The 25,887-nt window shown below is 43.7% G+C and overlaps 4 protein-coding genes across 5 annotated transcripts; 1 reads left to right on the top strand and 3 right to left on the bottom strand.

Annotated features, from left to right (window-relative positions):
* Window positions 1-120: 120 nt before the first annotated feature.
* On the bottom strand, window positions 121-5,387 carry LOC109642848 (ubiquitin-conjugating enzyme E2 R1-like). Its single transcript, XM_069511710.1, has 5 exons — window positions 4,164-5,387; window positions 2,993-3,079; window positions 2,766-2,863; window positions 2,039-2,173; window positions 121-1,955 (listed from the first exon to the last, which is right to left on the bottom strand). The coding sequence occupies exons 1-5, from the start codon at window positions 4,347-4,349 to the stop codon at window positions 1,745-1,747; spliced, it is 717 nt and encodes a 238-aa protein (XP_069367811.1). The 5' UTR covers window positions 4,350-5,387; the 3' UTR covers window positions 121-1,744.
* Window positions 5,388-5,490: 103 nt separating this feature from the next.
* On the top strand, window positions 5,491-10,931 carry cactin. Its single transcript, XM_020107784.2, has 10 exons — window positions 5,491-5,902; window positions 6,397-7,039; window positions 7,154-7,249; window positions 7,339-7,484; window positions 7,751-7,913; window positions 8,113-8,227; window positions 8,343-8,535; window positions 8,879-9,001; window positions 9,155-9,522; window positions 10,250-10,931. The coding sequence occupies exons 1-10, from the start codon at window positions 5,598-5,600 to the stop codon at window positions 10,738-10,740; spliced, it is 2,643 nt and encodes an 880-aa protein (XP_019963343.2). The 5' UTR covers window positions 5,491-5,597; the 3' UTR covers window positions 10,741-10,931.
* Window positions 10,932-11,169: 238 nt separating this feature from the next.
* sema4e (semaphorin 4e) lies at window positions 11,170-18,641 on the bottom strand. 2 transcript variants are annotated; one of them, XM_020109345.2, is made up of 15 exons: window positions 18,502-18,641; window positions 16,384-16,696; window positions 16,095-16,240; window positions 15,524-15,586; window positions 15,343-15,441; window positions 15,153-15,252; window positions 14,517-14,627; window positions 14,232-14,383; window positions 13,891-14,069; window positions 13,623-13,779; window positions 13,230-13,452; window positions 12,964-13,079; window positions 12,687-12,844; window positions 12,553-12,605; window positions 11,170-12,314 (listed from the first exon to the last, which is right to left on the bottom strand). In XM_020109345.2, exons 2-15 carry the CDS (start codon window positions 16,490-16,492, stop codon window positions 11,632-11,634), a joined length of 2,349 nt encoding a protein of 782 aa, XP_019964904.2. In that variant the 5' UTR covers window positions 16,493-16,696; window positions 18,502-18,641; the 3' UTR covers window positions 11,170-11,631. The 2 variants fall into 2 exon arrangements, with proteins under 2 accessions (XP_019964904.2, XP_019964894.2); XM_020109335.2 differs by having other exon boundaries at window positions 18,063-18,542.
* A 1,299-nt stretch (window positions 18,642-19,940) lies between these two features.
* stap2a (signal transducing adaptor family member 2a) lies at window positions 19,941-25,719 on the bottom strand. The gene is made up of 11 exons (XM_020109358.2): window positions 25,472-25,719; window positions 24,301-24,372; window positions 24,089-24,208; window positions 23,648-23,704; window positions 23,400-23,551; window positions 23,189-23,320; window positions 23,017-23,086; window positions 22,389-22,491; window positions 22,202-22,297; window positions 21,266-21,397; window positions 19,941-21,179 (listed from the first exon to the last, which is right to left on the bottom strand). Exons 1-11 carry the CDS (start codon window positions 25,577-25,579, stop codon window positions 21,124-21,126), a joined length of 1,098 nt encoding a protein of 365 aa, XP_019964917.1. The 5' UTR covers window positions 25,580-25,719; the 3' UTR covers window positions 19,941-21,123.
* Window positions 25,720-25,887: the final 168 nt, after the last annotated feature.

Consider the following 25,887-nt stretch of genomic DNA (forward strand, 5'->3'; position numbering starts at 1 on the left):
TGAGTGTAATGGATGTAATTTAAAAAATACACCCATGATGAGGTTTTTCTGATAGAAGTCATCCACAGATAAAGCCTGCAATTACAGGTTACTGGTAATAAATGTTCAAGACTATGTATATCGCTTTCCAATACATTTTTATTTTTCAGTTTTTAATAGCAGGAAATAAAAAATTAACGCAAGTGAGTAAAACAACATGGTGATCATCCATACAGCTACATGTGCATATCAGTTATGGGTCCGGTTGAAGCTGTAAACCCTGAATAAAACCTAAAAAGAACAGATATTCGCTCGTTTGAATTGAATTCGTCATAATGTAATTCATTATCCTGAGAAATTCAGTTTGAAGTCCCGATTTAAGCAAACAATCAAGATCGCTAATGCAAAATCAGGCAAAGAGAAGACCCATACGCTTTAGAACGTACTATACCAAAACCTGTCTACTGTCAGCCAACACAAAGAACTGAAATAGAAATAAGTCATGATGTCCTTCCTCTTCCTCGTGTCCAGGGCCAAAAAAGTGTGATAATCTTGACTGAAACAGCAACAACACCTTGTGAAAGACACTTTTCCTACAGAAGCTTTTTTTTTTTTTGCTAATAATCTGATCACAAAAAAGAAACATTCTCAAGCAGAGACTGCAGACATAATGTCTACCCAAAGAAAGAGAGTAAAATAACAAAGCTTGCAAGAGAACAAAAAGAAGACAAGAATACAACAAACAGTCATGAAATATTTTGGGCTTTCTTTTAAACTGGTTTCGGGTTGTTGGCTCTTTCAGGCCACAAACCTAAGGAGAAATACTGCTCGGATCAATAATTATTTCTGCCCAACACCACAACCACCACCCCCCACCCTGAAAAACATGGTAATCCTACACAACTCTTATATCAGCTACTTCAAATAACAGAACCCCCACTCAAAATGACAGAGAAACACATCCAACAGTAACCAGAAGAAACACGGCAAAGATCAACGTTAGCAAAAAATGTTCATGAGGACTTTGAGCCACCGACTGAGTTCGCCAGCCGGTCACACAGACGCCGTCCTCCATTATTACACGTGCTTGTCAACAGCAAGCTGAGAACAGATCACGATGTAGGTGAATCGTCCTTCAGTCAAAAACGCTTCCAACGATGTTCAGGCATGCACAGGAACTTTGAAAACACAGGCCTGTGTCAATTCATATCCTCTGTGTTGAAGCGAGGAGACTGTGAAACTCGGAAATGTCTGATTCAATGTGTTTGCAGTAAACTGCTCCACACAGTCAGGCTCCTCTTCATTCGTTGGTCACATAGACCAACTGCTGGGCAGCGCTATCCAATTACAATTAAGGAAATAAAGATATGCAGGAGAGAGGCTGAGAAAAGTTTGGAAGTGTGGCAAATGTTGCTAATGTGGATCCAACATCGTAAACTGTACAGTGGACTGGACAACTCAATGGGATAAAGCGATAGTTTAAGTTATTCTCTCAAAATAAGGTTTGATGTGGTGAAGAAATCTGCGAAACTGGCGAAATTGGTGACTTTTATGCTGGTGGAAATCTTTACCAGGTCTGACCCTTCCACAACGACGCATCGATTCTATCCTCCCGAGAGGTTAAGGTAAAAACAGCTCATTTCATTGGTTTAGAAGTGGGAAGCTTCAAATCTTTCTTGGTTGTAGACCTCGAATATCTGGCAACCCGGGCAGAAAAAAAGGGGGTAGCTTTGTCAGCTAGATTGCGGTGCTGTCAAAAAGCATGTCATGACTCCTCGTTGCCTGAGTCGTCCTCATCATAGCAACAGTCACCGTCCCCGTCCTCCACATCGTCGTCGTCATAGTAATAGTCATAGAAGAGGTCGGAGCCTTCATCAGGGGCAGGGACGCGTGTGCGGACACAGTACTCTGCTAGCGTGGTTGGGACTTTCACGCCATCACGCTCTGCTTCTGCTTTAGTGGCCAAAACCTGTTTCCTATGGAATAAATTAAGAAAACACTCACGCACTGACTCCTCAGGAAGAGCTTAACATGTGAAAAAAACTGTTGGAAATTGTACCTGATGATTTCTACGTATTCACGGTCCTTGCCCTTGCTGTCCCTCCATTTACGGTACATGACAGAAGCGTCCACGTTAGCAGGAGAGAAGGTGTTGGGTTCATTCAGCAGCGAGATCACGCTCAGTAAAATGGTCCTGGAGAAAAACACACATGTGAGTGAAAAGAGAATGTGTTTAATGAATTCAGTGTGAACAAATATCTTCCAGAAATTACTAGGTATTTTTGAAGAATACAAACATTAATTATTAATTTAATAAATAAATAAAGAATATTTAGTCAACTTTCTCCTTCATGACAGTTTTCTTGGAACTACTTCTATTGAGCTATCTGAATTTGGTCTGCACCCCTTTACAAGGTACAACTATACAATCCATAGTAATTCATACTCCACCTTTGTGGTGGGTGTTATAACAAAGAAATTAAAATATTTTTTTAACTGAGCAGTATATTTCTACACATTGTATGATTCTACATATAACAGATGAGTTACGAAAGAATGACACCTATAAACAGCTCAGGCCAAAAAAAGATCCAGTAACACATGCGGTGTAGAATAACTGCATATGGATTCAATGGCAGTCTATAGCATAGTATGTAATATTGTGTAATCTGAAGAAAAACATCATGTGATAAGGGCACGAGTCAGATGGTTTTCAAGAGCACAAAGCAGGGAGGTAACCAGAAATAGGAAACATAAGAGGGGAGATAATGAAGGTGGCTGCTAACCGGACATTCTGGGTGGGATTCCATCTCTCTGAAGGCAGCTCTCCACTCTGCGGGTCGTCCACTGGAGGGTGCAATATAGAAATACACACATCTCCATTCTGAAACAGAGGAAATCGACTCCTTTCATTTTCACGTGACCACTGTAGAGCAGCTATTTCAACAAACACAATATCAAGAGCACACACACACAAGTGGATATAAAGCTGAGCCAGACTGTGATACTACACCTCATAGATATTGGGGTGCCACATCTTGGTGAGGAATCGGAAGGCGGGTGGGGAGTACGGGTAGTCCATAGGGAACTTGATTCGAGCCTGGGACACAAAACAGTAACAAGAAAGACATTTACATGTAACTCTACACTGATACTGCTTCATTTTCATTAACAGGCTTGAGGTTTAATGATGCCGTTGTCATACAAGTTTCGCCTTTAAGATGACACTTTTTCCTATGTGAACACTGATTATGTTTTTAAGAGATGTTTGTTTTATCTTCTCAAACTACTGAATAGCTGTGGAGAGGTCCTGAAAGTGTCATCTCTCAGATCACTGCATGATGAGTGCATCAACCTGGAAAGTGACAAAAGGTTCAAGCGGCAGGGGTTGTCCAACAAACTAATCAGATGTTAACAGAGGTAATTGTTGGCTTTGTGGAAACAGAAGGTGAGCAGGAAGTCTCTGTGTATCCTGAGGGAACGTTCACACCAACACACTGGCAACTGAGAAAAGTCTGAGAAAATCCCCTGTTTGCCTCTGCCAACGTGGCTTTGACCCCTGTCCATCTGTGTGTGGGTTTGTTTCTGAGATTACACAAAAACAACTAAACAGATTTCCACAAAACCTGGTGGAGGAATGAGGTATGGGTCAGGGAAGAAGCCATTAAATATTGGTGCGGATCCAGGTTTTTTACTTTCTTTAACATTGTTCGACAGGACATTTTTCACCATTTTCACCGTTTTCTCAGGGAATAATTCGTGGATCGTGATCGATGAGTGTGTGAAATACAGATATCTTCCTCTCTGTCTGAAATTTTATCTTGTATAAATACTTTAGACCTTGATCCTCTCCATTTATGTTAGATGCTGTCTTGAAAGTTGCTAATACTGTTATTTAGTTAATGTGCCCTGTTACAAGCTAAATGTATTGCACTTGAATGATTTCTCACTTTTGGTTTCCATGTTTTTTCCCCTGTTAAATTTGCATTTTCTTTCTCACTCTAGTCGAGGGTTGAGGGCAGATGATGTCGCACCTTGTTCAACCCTATGAGCCAAATATAGATTTGTGAATATTGGCTATACACATACATGTTATTAATTGATGTGCTGTGTGTGTGTTTTAATGAACTGTCAGATGTGCCAAGGAAAATGTCTGGTGAAGGGGTATTCTTTTCTCGTCTTACCTTGAAATAGCCCCCCTCATAATGAGTGTTTGGGGGTCCGAAAATGGCCACTTCCCAGTTGTACAGATCCGCCTCGTCCACCAGTGTTATTTTGAAGCCCTCGACGGGCTCCTCCTGAAGACTCTTCATCTCCAACATGAGCGCTTTCTGAGAACTGGCTACATGAGAGGAGTCGTGTTGCGCCATCCTGGACCTGGTGGCTCTCAGGACTGTGGAGGAGACAGCTGACGGGGTTTGTTTACACCAACGCGGGTTTAAGTTAACCACGAACCGGCCAAACAACAACAACTTGTGTGTTCTCGTTGTTCGCAGACAATGAAAAACAGGCCAAACCAGCCAGGCTGCGCACACGCAGACAAAAGGTCGCGTTTGTTCCCAAAAAAAATCGAAATGAATTACTCACACACGTCAACGCTCGGACTCTGGTGAAGTGGCTGAACCATGTTGGCTGACCCTCCGGCTTTAGTTGATCTACCTGGCAGGGCAGCCGCCGGACATAAGCCGCCGTAAATCTACTGGTAACGGGCTGGCTAATGTGAGCTAGCCGACAAAGCTCTACCTTCCCCGGGCAGCTGGAGGCCACTTCACCGAGGAACCGACCGTGTTCACCTTCCTGCGATCACCGGAGCGGAAGAGAAGACACAGCCGCTGGTTCGCTCCTGTCACATATGAAGCTGATAATGTCCCAACACATCACCGGGTGAAGAACAGTGTTGTTGAAAGAAGTCCCCCCCTCTCCCATCAAAACAGGCACTGACGCCTTGGGTCGTCTGGTATTTGTAGTTCAATCCACTCTGCAGCCTTCACTTCTCCACGGAACACAAGAGAAAGGCCACACGGCGTCATACACAATAACTTTGTTGCATCAAATTAAAACCAAACGTGTCAGACTCGTTTCGTTACGACCAGTATTTCATGAATATATATTTTAAAAGGCGAACTCAGAGAACTTCATTTATCAATGACCTGACGTCACCAAAACGCGATGTTGTTTGTGTTTGAGAGAAGCGGCTCTGACCTATTTTCATCCCCCGGTTGTTTTAACACAGGACCACGTGTCAGTGACGGCACATTGACTCCGGATGTTTCATGTGCTGTTAAAACTGTATTCAAATTTAACTCTTATTAGTTTGTTCTTTATTTTCACCAGCTATGCACCTGACGTCACTAATATGCGCCGCAGACCGGAAAGCCCTATTAAGCTGACCCTTTACCTGCCTGAGTGATTCATTTATAACAAGACACATATCACATTGTTTTGTTGAATATGTTGGAGGTCAACACGAATATTTACCTGTGTGTGTCACAAATTCACTGTATTTGTATTTGATCTGTGTTGTATTTTCACCGTGGGGACAGTAAACCGAGGTCTTTGTTACCTCTTATTTACGCGACTCAGGACTTCCAGGACCCCGCACAGACACGAACTTCGCGATGAGTTCGAAGTCACGACGTCGGTCCCGCTCCAGGTCCAGAAGCCGGAGCCGGGAGCGGCGGAACCGGTCCAGAGTGAGCAGGTCTCGGTCTCCAGAGGACCGGAGAGGCCGCAGTCGGTCCGCGGACGCGAAAAGAACCGCCCGTGGCCGCGCACGGTCCGTCAGCAGGAACTCCAGCGGCGGATCTCCAGCCAGACGTCGGCCTCAACACAGAGATCGTCCCGGCTCAAGAAGCGGTTCTGAGAGCGACAGGAGGCCGGGAGCACACCGGCCCAGGAGCAAGTCGAGGGGTCGGACCTCCAGGTAATGGACTTCTTCTATTCAGTGTTAGTGCTGCTTCTCATCGAGTCCCGGTGACCAATGTTTCCAACGGATCGGTTCTGATTGTTAGAGATTCTGATCCATCACAGTTTGAGAAAGTCACCAGAGAATTTTTTTTTTTTTTCAACGGTTTACGTATAACTTCTCAACTCTAATACACAGACATCTCTGAATATGTTCTTTATTAGCTCTGGTTCCCTCTGATGAATAAGTCAGACCATGGTTTCTCATAAAAGAGCAAAAATGTACTTACAACAAAAAATGGCGGCCTCTGTAGAGAGGACCCGCTCTTGATGTAAATATAAAGTATTTAAATATAAAGGGATCATTCTTGGTTAAAGTTAAACACAATTCCTACAATTTAGATGATTACACACTAGTGAAAAGATCGCTAGGATTATTTTATATTTAATTCCTGCCAATAGATCACTTAAATATCACACACTGAAATTTCATCACATTTTTTTTTGTCTCAGTTCTGATTCAGATGATCCTAAAATGATGAGAATCAGAAAGGAAATGGAGACGCGGAGAGGAGCATCTCATGACAGGATGAGGAGAAAGTCTGGGTCCAGCTCTGACTCCCGTGGTGGAAGCAGTGATAGAGAAAGAAGAAGGAAAAGTCCTGACAGAAGGAGTCCAGCTCAGGGTAGACAGAGAAAGGGGCAAGATGGAGATAGAGACAGAGAGAGGAGGATGAGGAGCAGCAGCAGCAGAGACCAGGAGAGAAAAAGAGAGAGTGACAAAAGCCAAGAGCTAAGGAAGAGGAGCGAGGACAGGGAGCAAGGGAGAAGTGAACGAAGCAGAGAGCAAGAGAGAGAGAGGGTCGACAGAGATAGAGGGAGACAGCGTTCCAGTTCCCCTGAGTCGTCTGATAGCTCAGGATCTGAGCAAGGGGAATGTGCAGTTAAAGAGAAGGACAATAGGAAGAAACAGAAGGACATGCTGAAAGCTCTGGAGACACCTGAAGAGAAGAGGGCCAGAAGACTGGCAAAGAAGGAAACTAAGGAGAAGAAAAGGAGAGAAAAGATGGGCTGGAGCGAGGAATACATGGGGTACACCAATGCAGACAATCCCTTCGGTGACAACAACTTGTTGGGAACATTTAAATGGCAGAAGGTGAGTTGGGGAGCAGCGTCCAGTAACTCCTGATCCACTCAATCCGAGTAGTTTGGAACTTTTCTTTCCAAAACTTGACTATTGTGTATTTATGTTTGTGTGTGTGGTTATCAGGCGTTGGATAAGAAAGGCATCGGCCATCTCGGAGAAAAAGATCTTAAAGACAGGAACAAACGTATTCAGGAGGAGAACCGCAGAGAGCTGCAGAAGGTATGAGCACAAGGTTATGTTTTCTGTGGTCATGTAATGTTACAGAGTTATGAGAAACAGCTTCTTAATGAATCATTATAATTCTTTAGGTTAAACAACTTCGTCTGGAGCGAGAGCGAGAGAAAGCCATGAGAGAGACTGAGCTGGAGATGCTACAGAGAGAGAAAGAGGCGGAGCATTTCAAGACCTGGGCCGAACAGGAAGACAACTTCCACCTGCACCAGGCCAAACTACGGTAAGTCTCCAGCAACAAATACAAAGTTTAAGGTTCATGGTCGTCTTTCAGATTCAACAAATAAACCTTGATTGTGACTAAAAACACTAAAAACATAGAGCTGATATATGGAATAGAAATTCACACCATTCTCCTTTGGTATGATTCATAACATGTATATGTGTGTATCAGTTTGTTTGCACAATTCCAGTCAAGTTCCAGGTTCCCGCTACAGTTCCTGAATACTTACAGCATTGTATGAAAATCCTTGTGTGCTGTGTGTTTAGATCTAAGATTCGAATTCGTGACGGTCGTGCCAAACCCATTGATCTTTTGGCGAAGTACATCAGTGCGGAGGATGACGATCTTGCTGTGGAGATGCATGAACCCTACACCTTCCTCAATGGGCTCACAGTCACTGACATGGACGATCTGCTGGAGGACATCAAGGTGTGTTGTTATGTTCCATTCCAAGGTCAAAGTGGTGTAGCTTAGAATAGCTCCAGTCAGACAGGATTTAAAGGGGGGGTAGTGTATGAACCAGAATACTGGAGAAAGATAAATATTATATATAATATAATAATATAATATATAATACACCTATTATAGTTCAAATGGACTCTCATTGTAAGTGCTGTCATACTGACAGGTGTATATGGAGTTGGAGCAAGGCAAAAACGTGGACTTCTGGAGAGACATGACGACCATCACTGAGGACGAGATCAGCAAACTGAGAAAACTGGAGGCCTCTGGGAAAGGACCGGGTACTTAATTTTTTCCACATGATCATCAAACAGTGGTGAATGCAACAGGAAGTAATGCTCAACCACACATTTTTCTTCTTCTTTTCTTCTAATGCAATCTTTGTGAAACCCCCAGGTGACCGGCGTGAGGGCATCAACACAGCTGTGAGCACTGACGTCCAGATAGTGTTCAAAGGAAAGACGTACAGCCAGTTGCAGGCTCTGCACCTAAACATAGAGACAAAGATTCGGGCTGGAGGATCCAACCTTGATATTGGTTACTGGGAGAGCCTGCTGCAGCAAGTCAGGGTCTACATGGCCAGAGCCAGGTACGCCCACTGTTCCTCTGCTCCGGGAATCCTAATAAATTCAGAATTCTCTGTCTTTCTCTCCTTAAATTTTCTTCACAAACACTCATCCGACTGACATCAAACTTGATGTTGTTGTTGCTGAGGACCCTGGGAAGCGGATGAGTGGTTGTCAAGACCCTAATCTTACCCCTGACAGAATGTTACTGTGCGATGTTGAAAATGAAGGCCACTACTCCTTCATTAAACTACACAATTTAACCTTGAATTTTAAAATAATACATTAAGTTATATAAACTTTGCTAATTAACTCAGGAGTGGAAATAATAGCTTGGTTGTGTGTGTGCATAACTTTATGTCTCAGGTTGAGAGAGCGACACCAAGATGTGCTGCGTCAGAAGCTGTTCAAGCTCAAACAGGAACAAGGAGTGGAAAGTGAACCTTTGTTCCCCATCATCAAAGAGGAGCCAGACAGTGAGGAAGATGAGTAAGTTACCCGGACAGTACACGCTGCACACATCCAGAAACTGTAGAGAACATGCTCGGTCAGTTACTGTGGCCTGGGGTCAAATTTACCATCAGGCTGCATTAGTTCTCACTGAAATGTATGCAAACATTAATTGTGGATGCACCACCACAGGGAAAGAGCGAGAGAGAGAACCAGAGAGACTGCAACAGAAGAACCCGGACAGTCGACGTCTTCGTCCTCCACAAAAAATAAGAACAGAGAAACGGAAGGCACGGACGAAGAGGCAGGACCATCCAAATCCCCAACAGGAAAACAAGATGAGGACGGAAGAGAAAAGGGTGAAGAGGAGAAGGGCGAGGTGGTGGAGGCCGTATTGACAGAGGAGGACCTGATCCAGCAGAGCCAGGCAGAGTATGACTCGGGGCGCTACAGTCCTACGCTGCTCACGCAGTCTGAGCTGCCGCTGGACACGCACACTATCACCCCGGAGGAGGACGCACACAGACTGCAGCTGGCACGCAGACAGCTCCAAGTTACTGGTATGAGACCTTTTACACACACACACACACACACACACACACACACACACACACACACACACACACACACACAAACTAGATGTGCGTTAAGATAATACATTGGAGAGAACATCCAGAATTCAAATGGTAATGCAAGCAAAATATTTATTCTCTAACATAGTTGACAGGAACAATCCAAAAGACTAGAACATTATGGGAGTTATTTCTCTCAACAAATCAAAGGTGAACATCAACATGAAACACAAACTGAAATCTACAGGGACACAGTGTAAATATTTCAAATCTTCCTGCTCTATTTGTCAACCCAGTAATGGATTTTTTTCCATAAAGATGAAATCTCTGCATTATTTCTTGAGGATTTAACAAAATGTAAAACAAAGCACTATCTCTCAATGTCGAAGTGGGGAAAAAAGTCTTGGATTCATCCCTTTTAGTGAATCATCTCCAAAATACTTCCATGGCCGTATCTCAAACTGACAAAGTTCCAAGAAAATCGGTTCAGTAGTTACTGCTAAAAGACAAACAAAATGAAAACATAACGTCCTTGGCAGAGGTAAAAATACAATATTAACACCACAGGGACAACACTGAAGAATGGAAGTGCATAGCAACAGTCCCCTGTACGGGTGCACAGTCAAGTGTTATATACATTTGTTATGTGTAAAACGTGTTTATGTGGCGCAGAGATTTTACTCACTGCTGCTGCTTTGACTTCTCTGTCCATCAGGTGACGCCAGTGAGAGCGCTGAAGATGCCTTCATTCGTCGTGCCAGAGAGGGCATGGGTAATGATGAGGCCCAGTTCAGTGTAGAGTTCCCAGTCACAGGGAAGATGTACCTGTGGGCAGACAAATATCGCCCCAGGAAACCCCGCTTCTTCAATCGGGTGCACACAGGCTTTGAGTGGAACAAATACAACCAGACGCATTACGACTTCGACAACCCTCCGCCCAAGATCGTCCAGGGATACAAGTTCAACATTTTCTATCCGGACCTGATCGACAAGCGCTCCACCCCGCAGTACTTCCTCGAGCCCAGTCCTGACAACAAGGACTTTGGGATTTTAAGGTTCCACGCAGGGCCTCCGTACGAGGACATCGCCTTCAAGATCGTGAACAGGGAGTGGGAGTACTCGCACCGACATGGCTTCCGCTGTCAGTTCGCCAATGGGATCTTCCAGCTGTGGTTCCACTTCAAGAGGTATCGCTACAGGAGATAGACGTCACGTAACAGGATGGACCAAGAGCCCAGCCGCTGGGTTTTAAACACACGCAGTTTATGATTTATGCTGCATTGTATTGTTTCAGAAAAGCTAATTTGTTAAAGTTACAAATAGTTTCTGTACCGTGTTTGAAAAGGTTAATTGTAATGTACTTTGCAAAATACACATTAAAGATACTTTTTACTCTATGCAAGCTGTGACTGGGTGATGGTTTTCTGCCAATTTAAAACAACACATTTCAGAGTCAAAACACTTTGGGTACTTTTACAGTTTTGAACATAGAATCTCTTGAATAGACACCAAGTGGATGGTTTATAAGTGATTCACGTCCACATCTGTTCTTCACATTCATGTCAAGTCCTGTCTCGTAGAAAACTAGTAAAAACCCTGTTGCTAATATTTGGATTCACTGAAACAACACATGTATCAGGTAGAAAACATTTTTAATACAATAAAACAAAGTCTTTGCATTTAGTGGTTAGAAATTAATTGGCTCAATTTTAGTCATTGTACATTCCCTGTGAAAAACCACACCAATCATTACAAGAAAATTCAACCCATAACAGAATTTACAGCAATTAGTACAAAAAAAACCTAAAAACATACTTTTTAAAAAAAATGTACATACGAGTGTTGAAATTCAAGCGTCTCATTTGTACAAAAAGGAACTTTTGGTGTCACAACAGTTCATAGTTTCTGAAAATAAGGTTTCGTAAACCTAGCAATTCCCTTTTACTCCGACTTCAGTGATTGTTATGACAGTCGAGGTCTCAGCTCAGATATTAAGAGACGAACTGATGAATCCATTTGCGATTTGAAACAAATGTTTTCTGCCTACCCATTCATTCTTTTAGACTTGAAACGCCCCTCAACTGAATCATTTGCATGTCATTTTCCAATTTCTGACTCATCATCAATGTACTGCAGCGACGGCAGGTTAACGTCTGGGTCGTCATTCTCATCTGCAGCACTGAACTTCGCCCCCTCTCTGGTGTGGTTGTTATTGCTTCTGCCGTTGTCTCGTCCAGACACCAGGGGCTTGTCCTCTGCAGGTGAAGACCTCTGTGTCTCTGGGTAGCGCTCAGAGTTCCCACCCCCCTCCTCGTGGGACTCGGGGGATTGTTTCTCATTTTTCTTCCCACATTTACAGGGAAGTGGTAGGTGCCCTTTGTAAAAGTTCCAGGCTAAAAGAACAAGTAGGGAAATTACCAGGATGGCAAGTGCAGCCTGCAGTCCAGCCACAGAGGGGCCGCCCTTCTGGGCTTCTGGAAACAATGTATCCCCGCCCTTGCCTGAGCCTACTGGGGCTATTGTGAGCTGGTATTCCGCCACTGTGGTTGTGTACTTGTCAGTTTTAGAGTGCTCCACAGATAGGCAGCGATAGTGACCACCATCTCTGTCTGAGGCGTTAAGGATAAGCAGTCCGTCTTGCAGTAGCTGAAAACGGGCTGAGGGGGTCAGAGGGCGTTTGTCCCGCTCCCACATGGTTTCTGCCAAGTTGGAAGGTGAAGGGCAACTGAGCTTTGTGTTGCCCCCAGGCCAGATGGACTGCTTCACTGGTTTAGAAGGGTCTGAAATCCAAACGGACACAAACACGACCTCAATTATGATGAATTAATCTTTCTTGTGTCTTGTGGTTGTCTCGTTTGAACTATTGGCTACATTGAAATTAACGCAGAGTACGTACTAAAGGCTCTAACTCATGTTGAGCATAAATGAGCCAAGCAAACCCTGCCACATTCAGTTTCATTCAGAATCACAATAAATGTGCCAATCATACTGCATTGGCTTGACTGTGCTCTGACTCACCAGCATCTGGGCAAAGAGAGGCATCTCCTTCTTTCACACTTTGGATCAGCTTTCTATAGCAGAAGATGCAAAATAAGAAATTTAGTTTGACTGAAACAGATAACAACACTGCTTGTCTAAAGAGCTGCCTATACCTTTGTGACTTAAAGAGGGAAACGCATTTCCGAACAGTTTGGTCCCAGCCACAGTATGGGTCTCTTGCTAGAATGCAGTCCATGCAGGATGAGGACCTCTCACAGCTGGCCAGTGGCAACTGTGCTGCTCCGTAGTCTGAACCAGCATAAAGCTGAGTCTGTATACACAGATGCAGAATAATCACACTGTTGTATATGCAGAAATATACAATGAACATCAATAATAATATTAAGTAATAAGTGACATATTTTTCACTGTGTTTGGGTTTCAAATTACCGTGACATTAGAAAATTTCAGAATCTTGATTGGCTCTGGAGGCTGGAAAAGTTGTATTTCCTCTATGATGAACATCTCTCCATCATAGTTCACTGCTTTCAGGATGGTGCCCTCATCTTTTCATATAAAAACAGAAAAACATACTTTTTTTTATACACTATAGCAAATGGCCTCACGTGTAACACTCAACTTTTTAAAAGCAGAAAAGTGAAATACACACAGGAAGTGTCAGTTTGCTGCATTTATACAAGCCTAACCACACACACCTGTGCCAACAAACATCACATGATACTTCTCGCCATCTGCGGCCTGCATTTGGTTGACTATGATGCGTGTGAATGTAGCTCCCCTTCGCACCAGCAGTGGCTTGTCTCCTATTGGCTGGATAGACTGGTCCATGAGGGGCCTATCTTTGATAAATTGAAGGGTCCGATCTGGGAGGTCCAGAGTCTGATTTATACCCGCTTTACGAGCCTCGTTGTTTATGCACTGGCGAAAGAGAGGAGGGCAAGGAAAGAGAAAAGGGAGAACAACGGAGTCAGAGAACAAAAGGAATCAGTTTCCTGCTGGGCCACTCGTTAAAAAACAAAAAGGAGTTGCTTTTGGAGATTTTGTTTTGTTTCTCTCACACATCACACACACACAGTGGGCACACTCACAGCTCCAGGCCGAGGGAAGGGGACATCTCCGCTATACATCACCCACTTAACAAAAGAGGTTTCTACGGGGACTGGAGTCTTGTACTTTCCCTCTGAAAACACTCTGCTGATGTCAGACACCCGGTACACACACACTGCAGACAGGTCTGATGTGCCCCTGAAACACAAACACAGAAAATGTGAGCCAAGCGGTGTGCCAAAGACCATTAAAGAAATAAAGCAACCCTCCTCCCTCTACACACTAACACGTCTGTTGATTCAAACGCACCACTGTGGGGTGAAGATGGCAAAGAACAAACAGTTTGTCCAGTGCTGCTGGGGGTCACACCAGAGGTAAGTGTCCTGGATTATGTGCGGCAGCTGGGACTCGAGCACCGGACAGTCCATTCTGGCCTTCAGGAAGGATGTCCACTTCTTCTGCAAAGTCCTCTGACCTCCAAGATCCCCCTGTGAGCACAGACACACTGTCAATTCCAAACAAACGGAACTCCCAATCAAACAACGGAACAGGGCGAAACGAGCGTAACTGAGGAAGCAGTGTTTATATGCTATTGTGTTGGTTAATGGAGCTGTTTAAAATAAGCACATGCATGGTAAGCTCTTTATCACCTTGCAGACACGGGCCACACGGGAGACCATCAGTTTGTTGTAGCAGTCGCACTCCACAGCTGTCTCACTGAAGAACAAGTAAACCTTGTCGTCATCTCCCTCCTCATTTTTGTCACTTTCTGGCATCTGAGCCATAGAAACAAAGTGGGGCTCTGGTGTATAAAAGATAAAAGACATTAACTTTGACTGAGCTATCAAGCAAAGCTCAACAAGTTCAGTGTGGACACAGTGAAGTCCAAAACATTAAGCAATTATTTTTTTAAATCACATGCTGTCACATCTTACCATTAAGCCAGGAAGTCTTGAACTCGGTGCGTATGGAGACAGGAGAGCTGCGTACCAGGATTGGTTCAGAGCCCAGGAAGTTCATTGAAGTGGCTGAGTATAGGTTGTTATCTATTGAAACAAGGCAGAAAACATCAAAATAAAAATGCTTCATTCAACGAGATGTATTATGCTCATATTTAGGTTCATAATTTTGATGCGGGTCATTAGTTGAAAATGTTTACATGCTGTAATGTTTATTAAACACATCACTTTCATCAAACTGTCCAAAGCTGCAGCTTCTCTTTTCAGCCTCTGTCTGACATTAAGGGTTTTAGCTCCTGTCTCTTTAAGGCCCCACTTCTGATAAAGTCCAGCCTACTCTCATTGGCCAGCTGGCTGCCTCTGTAGTGATTGGCCATCAGTCTCCAGCGCATGTATGGAAATGTCTGACGCTTCTTTCACTTTATCTGGTTTTGCTAGCGGCCGTCGCTAGGCACGCATTATGCAAATGTAGGGCATTGTGATGTCACGTGACCCCAAAATTAACGACCAAACTCCTGATAAGGACGTTTCTGTTGCAGTATTTTCTTTGGCTTTACTGTGTACTTTTTAAAAATCTTATATTTTTTCATCTGTTGTTGAACAGCTACTCACCAACCATGATGGAGGTGTATCTCTGAGAAGGATCAAATGGACACTTCCCTTTGCCATCCTCTGCTTTCTTCTCGAGAGTCAGCTTCCCATCTACATAGGACTGCAATGACACACAACATTTAACTTGATGGAAAACTTACACAGCAGTTTACTTTGTATAAAATGACATGCAGCTCTGAATTTTTCTTACCATGTAATCACACTTTGGATCGAAGGCATTGGTTCCACACACATACATCCGTTTATCCTCCATCTTGTGTAATATCCTTATATAGTTCATGCAGTCCTTCTGTAAATACATTTCAAACAGAAATGACTACATCTGCTCAATGCACAGTCAGTTCTAGTGAGCAAAACCAGAAGGGACTCACCTCAGGATCTTTGCCTTTGTTTGTGCACTCATCTTTTTGTTCTTTCGTCACTTCCCATTTCACCTAGGTGTGACAACACAACAGTTTTTGTTACACACTCCACCACAATGTGTTTTCTATCATAGAGGTGGATAAACACAACACTAGCAGCTAAGGAACTGTAGTTGGAATCAGTGAGGTAATTTTCACTATAGCTGGTTGTTTTTCTGTTTAGTTAAAACATTACAACCAAACTGCTCACTGGCATTTCAGAAGTTTACAATTTTTAGTAAACTTTAGGTTAATGTCACTGACTGTGCTAAGCGTCTTTGTAACCCTGAACTCAGCCTTTTTTCCATAACACAAAGTTTGTTTGGACAAGATTAAAACCAGAGAGCAACTGAAGCCTGAGAGACTCAATTCAGGTCACAGAGTATGGCCCAGCACGGAAGTTTGTTCTCATAAAAAAATTCTAGCCGTCATCCAAGAAATCTCTGATAAGAAATTTCAAGCGCTAACAATCAATGGGCCTTGCTCCAACATGGAACTGGCTTAATCACATTGTAAAAAAAAAAAAAAAAGGTGTTCTTACTGAGGCATGTTTCTTGGAAATGTTGTTGAGGTCAAGAGCATACACTGCCTCCCTGGCACCCAGCACGAGCAGATCCAGGTCTTCTCTCAACAACATGGTTGAGTAGTTGAAAACACCTTTCTCGTGAAACAAGTGAGCCTTGACCCCTAGTGAAAGAACGGGACTGATTCATCATTGAGCAACCACCCTGTTTACCAATGAGTCTATCCATACTGTAATCATGCATGTTTGCCAAAATGTGATAACACACTGTAAGCTAAGGTTACACAAGACAGGGAGCAACACTTACTATCATGGGGCACAGTTTTGCGGGGAACACAGTCCAATGGTGAGGCATCTTCCAGCATCAAGGCCACAGGCAGCAGCCAAAAGATGCAGAGGGAGAGTAGCGGATGCATGGCTCCTTTGTTCAAGCTGAGAGGAATTTACGCTTTATTGTTTCCCTAGCAGTCGCTCTCACAGAGGTAAAGACAGCGAGTGGCATCTATGACGTGGTGAGGTCTGTGCAGGCTGAAGAGCCCTGGCCCCTTCACTGGCTCCGCTCAGCAGGCTGTCCATGGTGAGATAGATGGCCCACACCAAAGAGACAAAGCAGAGGAAGGCTGAAAGAGACAAGGTTGGATGGGTATTACAATCAATTCACCAAACGTGAGACCTGATTGATGAAAAATTAAAATCTTAAGATATGTAAATAGAGACACAAAACAAATGGGGAAAATGAGTTGTGAGGAGAATCATTAAGGATGTGTTGAAAACATAGTGAAAGACACAAAGCAAAAAAAAAAAAAGGAGAAAAAGTAGAGGAATGGCCAGAGGGAGCAGAGTGAGCTAAAGTCAGCACAGCAGTAATTCTGTCAGTGCCATAGTGATGTTAATGCAGGGCCATGAAAGGCATTCAGCAGGGTGCAGGCATGTCAACCTCAGCTCTCCTGCAGCACCAAACACAAGCACACAATGAGATGCACAGACGCTGCCAAAAGTGCGGTGCAGATGAGCGCTGAGTTTGTTGCAGGAGCAGTTTCACATGAACTGACAGACAACATGGTGGTTTCAGTCATCACTGCACCTCAGTGAACTTCCTCTACCTGCTTAGATTACAGAGCTGACACAATGACAGCTGTTGTCTCCAGTGATCTTGTCCTGCAGACAGTGTTACTACAACCAGCAGAGTAGGTGTGTACCAATGAAGGTGCTTCTTTCCCAACAGAGGTGTGCTGCATTCAACCGATGAGCTGCAGCATGTCAGAGAATGCAGCCGTGATAAGATGTCTCACATATTTGGCCCTGGGGCCATAGCCAGCTTACCTAACACACACACACACAGTAGTTTGTGCAGCTAACTTTACTAGGGCTTTGCATTGACTTCCATTGATTGTTGACAGCCGAGCAAAAACCTTTTCCCAAACCATGACCAATTCATGCCTAACCCTGACCTCCTGATAAGATTTGTGTTTCTGCTGGAAAAGGAAAACGAGCACACACACGTCTCTCCATAGTTGTGAGGACACTCATTGGCATAAGGCGTTCACTGGCCCCTTACCCTAACCATTAACAATCATAAGTAAATGCCTAACCCTAATTCAAACCCTTAAACCAAGTCTTAACCCTCAAACAGCCGTTGAATTTCTGAGGACACACAAAGTCAAATTGGCCCTAAACTATACACACACACACACACACACACACACACACACACACACACACACACACACACACTTTTGCACCATATGTCCCCCGGCAATAAAAACTAATCTCGATTGGAAGCATTAAACTGACAGTTTGTGTGAACAGGTTGTTGGAAACACGTTGTTGCGTTAGTAACGCGGCACACAACAGTTTAGCACTTAGCTAGTGGTTCTTTTCACTTTGATTCAAATAAAACTTGTTATTTAACTGCCTGTTATTAAGCTGTGAACTCAAATCCCGTCATTCAGCAGCTCAGCAGGTTCAACTCAACACAACACTTACCTGCGCACTGACACGCCCGAGATTGTGTGCGCCTCCATTTAGAGAAGTAGTCCGAGCACCTGTGAGCGAAGCGCAGTTTTCTGAAGCATTACGGAGACTTCACGGAGACTTCACGGAGACATGCAGCTCGGTGTGGAGACGAGCGAAGAGAGAAGTGGAACAAAACAAAATGAGGAATTAACCCGAGACAAGAGCCGCTGACGAGAAAGAAGCGCGCAACTGACTTAGAGGTTAACGCGCAGAAACAGGAAAGAAGTAACGTCTCCGCGGTTTGTCTCTGAGTCTGTCTCTGTCTCCGCGGTTTGTCTCTGTGTCTGTCTCTGTCTCTGTGTCCTCTCTAAGTCACCGCGGAGCTCCGTTTCTGAACCGACCCTCGGCTCTCAGCTCACGGAGAGAAGCGTCTCAACGGCCGCTCTGCTAGTTGTGTTTTTGTTGTTACCTCCTTCGGGCTGACGACGCTGATCTCTGGTCAGATTAAAACCCGTTCAGTCAACCTGAGTGCGAGAGAGCAGAGGACACAGCTGACTCCAGATGGGCGAGGTGGATGATGAAAGCTTCTGTTTCCTAACAGAGCCAACGTGTCCTGACAGGACAGATGGAGTAACCCAGTGTTTCCTGTCCTGCACAAGAGGAGCCATTATTTCAATTCAGTGTCATAATGTTGCACCTGCACAGACATATTTACACATAATACAAATCACCTACACACAATGGAGACATGATCACTTTCATACGGATTTGGTTGATGCAACTTTACCATCGTGCAAAAATCCTAAAGTTGTTGCTACTTCTTATTTTGCTCACTGGGCAGAGTTGTGGTGCAAAGCTGTAACACAATATCAGCAAACATAGTGTTGTAAATTTCAACAAAGTGTTTAATACAAATACACAGAACTGGATTTAAGCGTATTACACAATATTAATATACATATACCTAACAGGCCACTTTATAAGCTATATGCTGATGACCTGTGCAGAGTGTACCACGCCTCTAGCCCAATGTCAGCTGGGATTGTCTCCAGCTCCCTGTAAAGCGGTAGAGACAAGGGATGGATGGACATCTTACTCATCTCCTGTGTGAACATCAAGGTCCTCCAGCCAGGAGCGCTACAGAGGACTTTGGGGGCTCCAGACAAAGGAACTCGGGGGGTGTGGGGGGGGGCTCTCTTCAAGAAACCCATAATGCATAATAGACATCCCAGTCTTCAAAAAACCTTTAAAATGATGAAGCTAGAGGCATTGGGCTCATTGTTTTTTTTCTCCTGCGGGACCAGGGTGCAGTTATTGTCTCCTACACAATATTATAGAATTTAAGGAGGTCCTTACAAAATGATTGTTGCTGTGGATCAGCCATTCTTACGGCACCCTTTCTGCTCAGCAATTGAATGCTTTGTCTATACACCTCTTGTAATACCCCTGCCTCCATCTTACCTCGTATGCACTGTTCTTTGTTTGTTCTTTTTTGGTTCATGTTGGTTTGCAGACTAACAAATGAAAAAAGAACATGCATTTATACAGAAGTGTGAATCTGTGGCTCAGACGCATCTCCACATTAGCATAAAGTAGAGGGCGAATAAGACAGTTTTGAGGAGCGGGCTGTCATGTCGTCCATCTTTATATTCAGTATAATCTGTATATATGTGTTTTAGTTTGTGAGATCACAGAAGGAATGTGGAAATGTTCTCCCCTACTGAACTGTAGAATAAGTAAACTTTAGTAAAATACTTTTCTTTTCTTCTATTCATTTGTGGTTAAATATCTCCATTATGGATCACCTCCTTAACCAGCCACTTATGGTGCCAATAACATCGGATTCCCTTAGTTAAATGTTGTCATTGGAGGGTCATACTTTCATCTCCAGATGAGGAAGGACAGAGATCCATGCAAAAACAATTTAATGCCCTCAATATCTAACAAACACTTTGATAGTGTTTAAGAGGACACATCACATATTGTACAAACATACATGTACGAGAAACCGATCATCGTAAGAAGACACAAGTCAGTTGATCACAGTTTTCCACTAGTGCTCAGACACATCAAATCTTCTAGGACTGGCCAAGGGACAGAAATGTCAAATAATGTTTCCAATGTAGAAAAAACGATCCTCAGATCTGTAAAACATAATCATTTTGTAACTGAAGGCAAAGAGGTAGGGTATAATACTGTGATGAAGACAAAACCCTTTGTGGGTTCAATCTGTAAATAAAACCTTTAGTCTTTGCCAAGTTTCTGGTTCTCGTGTACTTTATACTTAAAGAGTGTCCTGTCTCTTTAGTTTACAGCCATTCCACTAGAGGGCACCCTCACACACAGCAGATAGATTTTCTTGAAGGGGAACAGTGGATTCTCCGAGCAGGTCTGAGCACTGGTGAGTCGTAGCACCATACAGTAGCACATATACACAGTAGCAGAGAATAAGGAAACACTTTAAAATCAGCACCAACATTACAGTCAAATCTGGGTTTGAAATGAACCACAGAGGTGTCGTTGAATCGACCGACAACACATTAATGGTCATCAATGCTTATTCACCACATATAACACTCAGAGCAGCAGGCACAGATTGTGCAGGTTTCACTTTCAGGCCGGCTCCACTGTATTCACATGATTATTAGATGTTAGATGAGGGGGAAGGTGGAGAGCTGCTGAGTGGAAACCTGAGCACGCCTGGTTTATTTTACTTTCAGAGCAGATAAAGTGTCTCAGGTGTGGCAGCGACATCAGCAGGTCAGCGCAAACAGACACAGGCTCAGACAGGAAAACATTTGGCTCTGTTGGTGGTCTGAGTGTGTCAGTGATTTCTCCTGGAGGTTTTAGCTGCCAGTCACATTGATTCAGAGAAGGGAAAGTAATCATTTGTTGGGACTATTTTTTTGCAATGAGGTGGTTTGTAAACAGTTTTATGCATGTGGAGGAAGCACTAAAAGAAAGTGGCGGTGTTTGTAGTCCCTTGTCTTCCACCTAGAAGGCACAGGATGAGTACATAGCTGCGGTGAGAAGGGGTTTGGCACTGAAGATTGAGTATGCTGTGACAGGAAGTAGTTCCTCCCAAGTGAAGTCACTCCTGACTGGCTCGTCTCTTCTCCAGCTTCATTTTGAGTTCCTCATTGAGCGCTGCGGAGGAACAGAGAATGAACACTTGGAGCTGAAACGTCTGAGGATTGACTGCTGCAGGTGAGGTCTGCACTTTATCTACTCACTCTGTGCAAGAGGTGAAGGGGAGAGGATGAGTCGTCTCATCGGGTTGGTGGGCGAGGCCGGTACAGACGTGGTCAGGATACGGCGATCTGGGGCGGGGGACCTGGACAAGGGACTACTGCTGCACCAACGATCTGCACCAGAATGAAAGCATGCAGTGATCACTAAGAAATCTGTTTGATGTGTAATTTGACTTTTTTATTTGGTCTATGTCCCATCCACTAACATGGAGGAGGCAAGGTTAATGACCTATACTGCAACCAGCCCCTGGGTGGTGATTGAGACCCTTTGGCTTCACTTTTGATGAGTTGTCACAGTCTGTAGTTTCACATTGAATTTTAGACTTAGTAGTAGTAGTAGTCTCTTCTGTTTGAATGGAAAAAAATGAATCAACCAGTTTTATTAATTTCATTGCCACTGTAATATCATTATGTTATTACTACCAGCCTCACCAACTTCAGGTGCAGCACTCAACACTAGTTCAAATCCAAAAAATGAAAGTAGCATTGTTCTAGCATAGCATCCTCTAACACCCAGTTTCTCTCATCCTCTCAGAACAGAGCAGCATGTTAACGTCTTTTATACAATTTTAATAGCTTCCTCAGAAAATATTAAATATTAAAATTGAATATTGTATTTCCCCCTGCTGCTCCTTTTTCATTTTCTATTGTTTAATGATGTCTCGACCTCCTGCAATTTGTCTTAAAGTCTGAACTATCCCAAAAAGCATTTTCACACTGCATAGGAAATTACCCATATCGGAATAAATATTAATCCTTTGGTTAGAACCATGGTCTGAGGCCCCTCTTATTTTGATTCTGACTACACTGAAAAGCCTGGACCAAAGGAAGGTGTGAAAGCACCCTAAGGCTGTCTGTCTGTGTCTGTCTGTGTCTGTCTGTGACGATCTGTGTGTGCGTCATGTTGAAGAGACAAACCTTGTTTTGGCGGCAGGGCAGGAGCCTTTGGAAGGGGGCTGGTGGGGGCAGTGTGGAGGATCCTTTCTCCATTTTCATCATTGGCAGAAACATATGCTGATGACATAAAAGAAGTAATTATATTGTTGGACTCATACATTTATTGTGAGAGAAAGATAAAAAGCAGAGGAAGTAAACTGTGCCTCACTAATATTCTCCTCATATGGCTCCTCCAGTAGGAATGGTTGAAGAGTTCCTGCCGTCTTCTCTACCAGGGCGTCAATGACCTCATGCAGTGTAGCGCAGGGAATCTGAAAGGAAGAAAACAGTTGTATTATATGACACAAATCTGATGGATTATTAATGATGTTTCCATTATAGACAGTACAGACATTACTGACTGACTGTAATCTCAAAGCAAAAACATTTTTTCTTAATTTCTACAATCAGTGTTTAAGATCGTCTGTGTGCTCAACTGTCATCACGTCCTCACTCACCCTGAAAACTCGAATCAAAAAGGCATTAATGAAAATATGAAAATACAGTAAGTTAGTTCTGACAAGTTGTCACTCAGACAGAGAGAGGTGAGATATTTACAGCATCTAATTTTTCCCACTTAATAAATGTGATGTAATGTGTATTTCATATCTGAATATTCAGGTTCATCAAACACATAACTAATTATGTAACCATGAAATTATGTTTTATGATAAAACATTAGGAACAGTGAACATATATGAGTCAATCATAAGAACTTTAAGAATTTAAGAAACCCACATCCTTATATATTTTCAAATGTGAATTGTGTATGTATTATACATGTATTACACACTTACAGGATTTTCTACATCGATGACATAACCGCCTTGGTCCCTCTGAGTCACACGGTAATGTCTGAACACCGACCTGGAGCAAAAACAGACAAATAGGGTACACACATTTTGCTGTGAAAATGGTGTCTGTCTGTGTCAGCAGCTGTGGTGTCCAGATGTTCAGCAGGTGTTTTACCCGTTGAGGTCTTGTCGAGTCGTGACAGCCAGTGAGCATCCATCTCTGCCTGGACGGAGCAGCATGTTGCCACTGTCTGGGTGTCGCTCCAGGAGGACTTCAGCCTCTGTCCGCGACACTGGTCGAAAGCACCTGCACGCCACACACAGAAGATGACCACACTGATTTGCACAAACACTAAAACAGTTACTCTCAACAGAGCAGAACTCACGGTGGGATCTCTCCTACTAAAGGCACGGAGAGCGGGGAAGGAGGAGCACGCGTAGGTGTTCGAATCCTCCGCCTGGACCTCTCTTTGTCCACCACCTCCTTCAGCATCTGCAGCTGGCCCGGCAGCAACGTCAGACAGGACGGCACATTGAGCTGTGATTGGGAGGAATGCAGATTTTCTTTTATATCACAGCTCAAGAGGCAGACACGGTTAAGATGAATGCTGCCGAGCAAAAGATGAATATTTACATCAATGACAGAGTAGAGGAAACCTTTCCACAGCTCCCTTGATTCTAGGTTGGGTGCCTGAAAAAGACAAGAGCATTTAAACACCTTGTCAAAACTGTTTAATAATAATGTCATGATATGTCCCCATAACAAATTATCACACCATAAGGCGAAGACGTGTTTTAGGTTTAGGCTTGAATTCAGGTTCAGGTTAAGGTTAGGGAAGTAGTAATTAAGGATAATTCATTTCCACTGTAATTTCCACTGAGACTGTGTGTGTGTACTTGTATTTATATCTTTGTGAGGAGCATTTTGAGCATAGACCTTATACAGAGGGGATAATTTGGCCAGTCCTCGGTTTTTCAGTGAGCTGTTTGAAGGTGAAGACTTTGTTTAAAGATTAGGGTTAGGATTGGGTTAGTCATGTAGTAGCTTTAATGGTTAAGGTAAGGGGCTAGTTACTGTGAGTTTGGTTTCCCCATCCTTCATGCGTAGGATGAGTCTGGCCGCCTCCAGGTTTCTGTCCCGGCTGCAGTCGTCCTTCAGGGACACAAATCCACTGAGATCCAGCTTCTCTACGAACTGTAACACCCCCAAACACAAACACATAAACGTGAGTTAACATCAACACAACATGATGCACACTTGCATGTATACAATGTATACACACTTACATGAGTGTCCTTAGGATTATTGAAGAAATACAGCGAATTCCCGCAGAGACATGTCCACAGTCGCCTGGATGCCTGTCACACATGGAAATAAGCAGAGAGAGAGAGAGCTGTGATGACAACTGTGCTGTTTCCCACATCCTGTAATTTAATGGATCCTTCCCTTCTTTATCACTCTCACATTTCCTGTCCCCAGAGATAGATAGAGAGGGGAGCCTCAGCTGGGGTCAATCTGTGACCATGGATCACTGGAATATCCTGCACCTGAGCCAGGCTCACATTACACGTCTGTATTACATTCAAATGAGCATAATTAGAGGGAGGAAGTCTGTGTTTCCCATTCTTTGTTTCTTACCTTGGATGTATCTGTCTATCTATAAATATGTAAAACATGCAAAAGAACAATGGTGAAGTTAGTTTTAGGTTGGATATTGGAGAGGGCTTTACTTAGAGACCATTAATACAATTTAAATAGAATACAGCGCACCTTTTTTTATTGGATGTAACTGCTTGAAACACTTCATATGAACATTCATGTTAAATTAAACATTTTCTTTCAATAGCTTCCATGTCATGTGACCCACTGACTCCAAACCAATGCTGAATTATATTCATTGTATTATTAATCCCAACAACTGAGACACACCTCTTTTTTGGCTTTTAGTGTTTCTGATATTGTATGTGAACATTCATATTTCATAAAAATGCTCATTCTTAACTTGACTGGGTGTAACTTTGGATTAGAGACACTGGAGATGCACAGTCCAGGCTGTCAGGTCAATAACATGTGAAAGAAGAGTATTCCTCTGAGTCAGCAGTGAGTTGTGGGACATTAACATGCTTGGCAGACATACATGTGTGTGTGACATACAGTGGACTTGTTATTCACAGCCACAGATTGTTCATGTGATGTGACTGAAATGACAGGAATCGGTTTTTCCTCGATCCTCACGTCGTGATTTCTTCAGTCTTTGCAGAAAACAGACTGATAATAAATCTCTGATCCGCTATGTGAAAGATCTGTAGTGTCGCCTCGCCCAATCCACCACAATAAGGAAGTTGACAGCTCTGTGGGAATGGGGAGGGGGATCAGCCGGTGCATTCATACACATACTGTCTATCAGTAGCATGCTCTGGAACAACATGGCTCTACGTCCGCACCGGCGGCGCCTACCTTTTCTTTCGGTCCTCGCTTCTCCAGGTATCCCTCGTAGTAGCAGGGCGGGAGCGGTGCCCGGGCTCCCCCCGGCCCGGACCGCTGTCTGACGGGTGCAGCCGCCATGAGTGTCGCTGGCTGGGCACCGAGGACAAAGGGGATCCGAGCGATTCTGGGGGAGTGACACGCCTTCCTCGATGAGATAGTGCTGTGGCACTAATCCAACAGCTGGCTGCCGGAGCCTGCTGTGTCTGGGGGGTCATGCAGACGGGTGGGTGTGCAGATTAAAAATGGCTGCAGGGGGATAAACGTCCAATATAGAGATGTTCACTGGACACATATGAGCATCTGTGCAGATGTGAAAAGATGAACGAAATGAGAATCGTGAAGGCTACATGTTTAAATAGATAAACATACAGAAACCACATTTTCAG

This window comes from Paralichthys olivaceus, chromosome 16 (genome assembly GCF_024713975.1).
Source record: "Paralichthys olivaceus isolate ysfri-2021 chromosome 16, ASM2471397v2, whole genome shotgun sequence".
NCBI lineage: Eukaryota > Metazoa > Chordata > Actinopteri > Pleuronectiformes > Paralichthyidae > Paralichthys > Paralichthys olivaceus.

Bases quoted from the DNA above. Each gene is read 5' to 3' on its own strand.
- cactin (XM_020107784.2), top strand. From the start codon at position 5,598: ATGAGTTCGAAGTCACGACGTCGGTCCCGCTCCAGGTCCAGAAGCCGG. The intron at 7,250-7,338 runs GTATGAGCACAA...ATAATTCTTTAG, and splicing joins ACCGCAGAGAGCTGCAGAAG to GTTAAACAACTTCGTCTGGA. The intron at 7,914-8,112 runs GTGTGTTGTTAT...TCATACTGACAG, and splicing joins ATCTGCTGGAGGACATCAAG to GTGTATATGGAGTTGGAGCA.
- LOC109642848 (XM_069511710.1), bottom strand. From the start codon at position 4,349: ATGGCGCAACACGACTCCTCTCATGTAGCCAGTTCTCAGAAAGCGCTC. The intron at 3,080-4,163 runs GTAAGACGAGAA...TTTGTGTCCCAG, and splicing joins ATGAGGGGGGCTATTTCAAG to GCTCGAATCAAGTTCCCTAT. The intron at 1,956-2,038 runs GTACAATTTCCA...TTTATTCCATAG, and splicing joins GAATACGTAGAAATCATCAG to GAAACAGGTTTTGGCCACTA.
- stap2a (XM_020109358.2), bottom strand. From the start codon at position 25,579: ATGGCGGCTGCACCCGTCAGACAGCGGTCCGGGCCGGGGGGAGCCCGG. The intron at 24,373-25,471 runs GTAGGCGCCGCC...CATGTGTGACAG, and splicing joins AGCGAGGACCGAAAGAAAAG to GCATCCAGGCGACTGTGGAC. The intron at 21,398-22,201 runs GTTTGTCTCTTC...ATTCTGGTGCAG, and splicing joins TGCCCTGCCGCCAAAACAAG to ATCGTTGGTGCAGCAGTAGT.
- sema4e (XM_020109345.2), bottom strand. From the start codon at position 16,492: ATGCATCCGCTACTCTCCCTCTGCATCTTTTGGCTGCTGCCTGTGGCC. The intron at 15,253-15,342 runs GTAAGAAAAATT...GTGTCATTGCAG, and splicing joins ATCCAAAGTGTGATTACATG to TCCTATGTAGATGGGAAGCT. The intron at 14,384-14,516 runs GTAAGATGTGAC...TTTATACACCAG, and splicing joins CAAGACTTCCTGGCTTAATG to AGCCCCACTTTGTTTCTATG.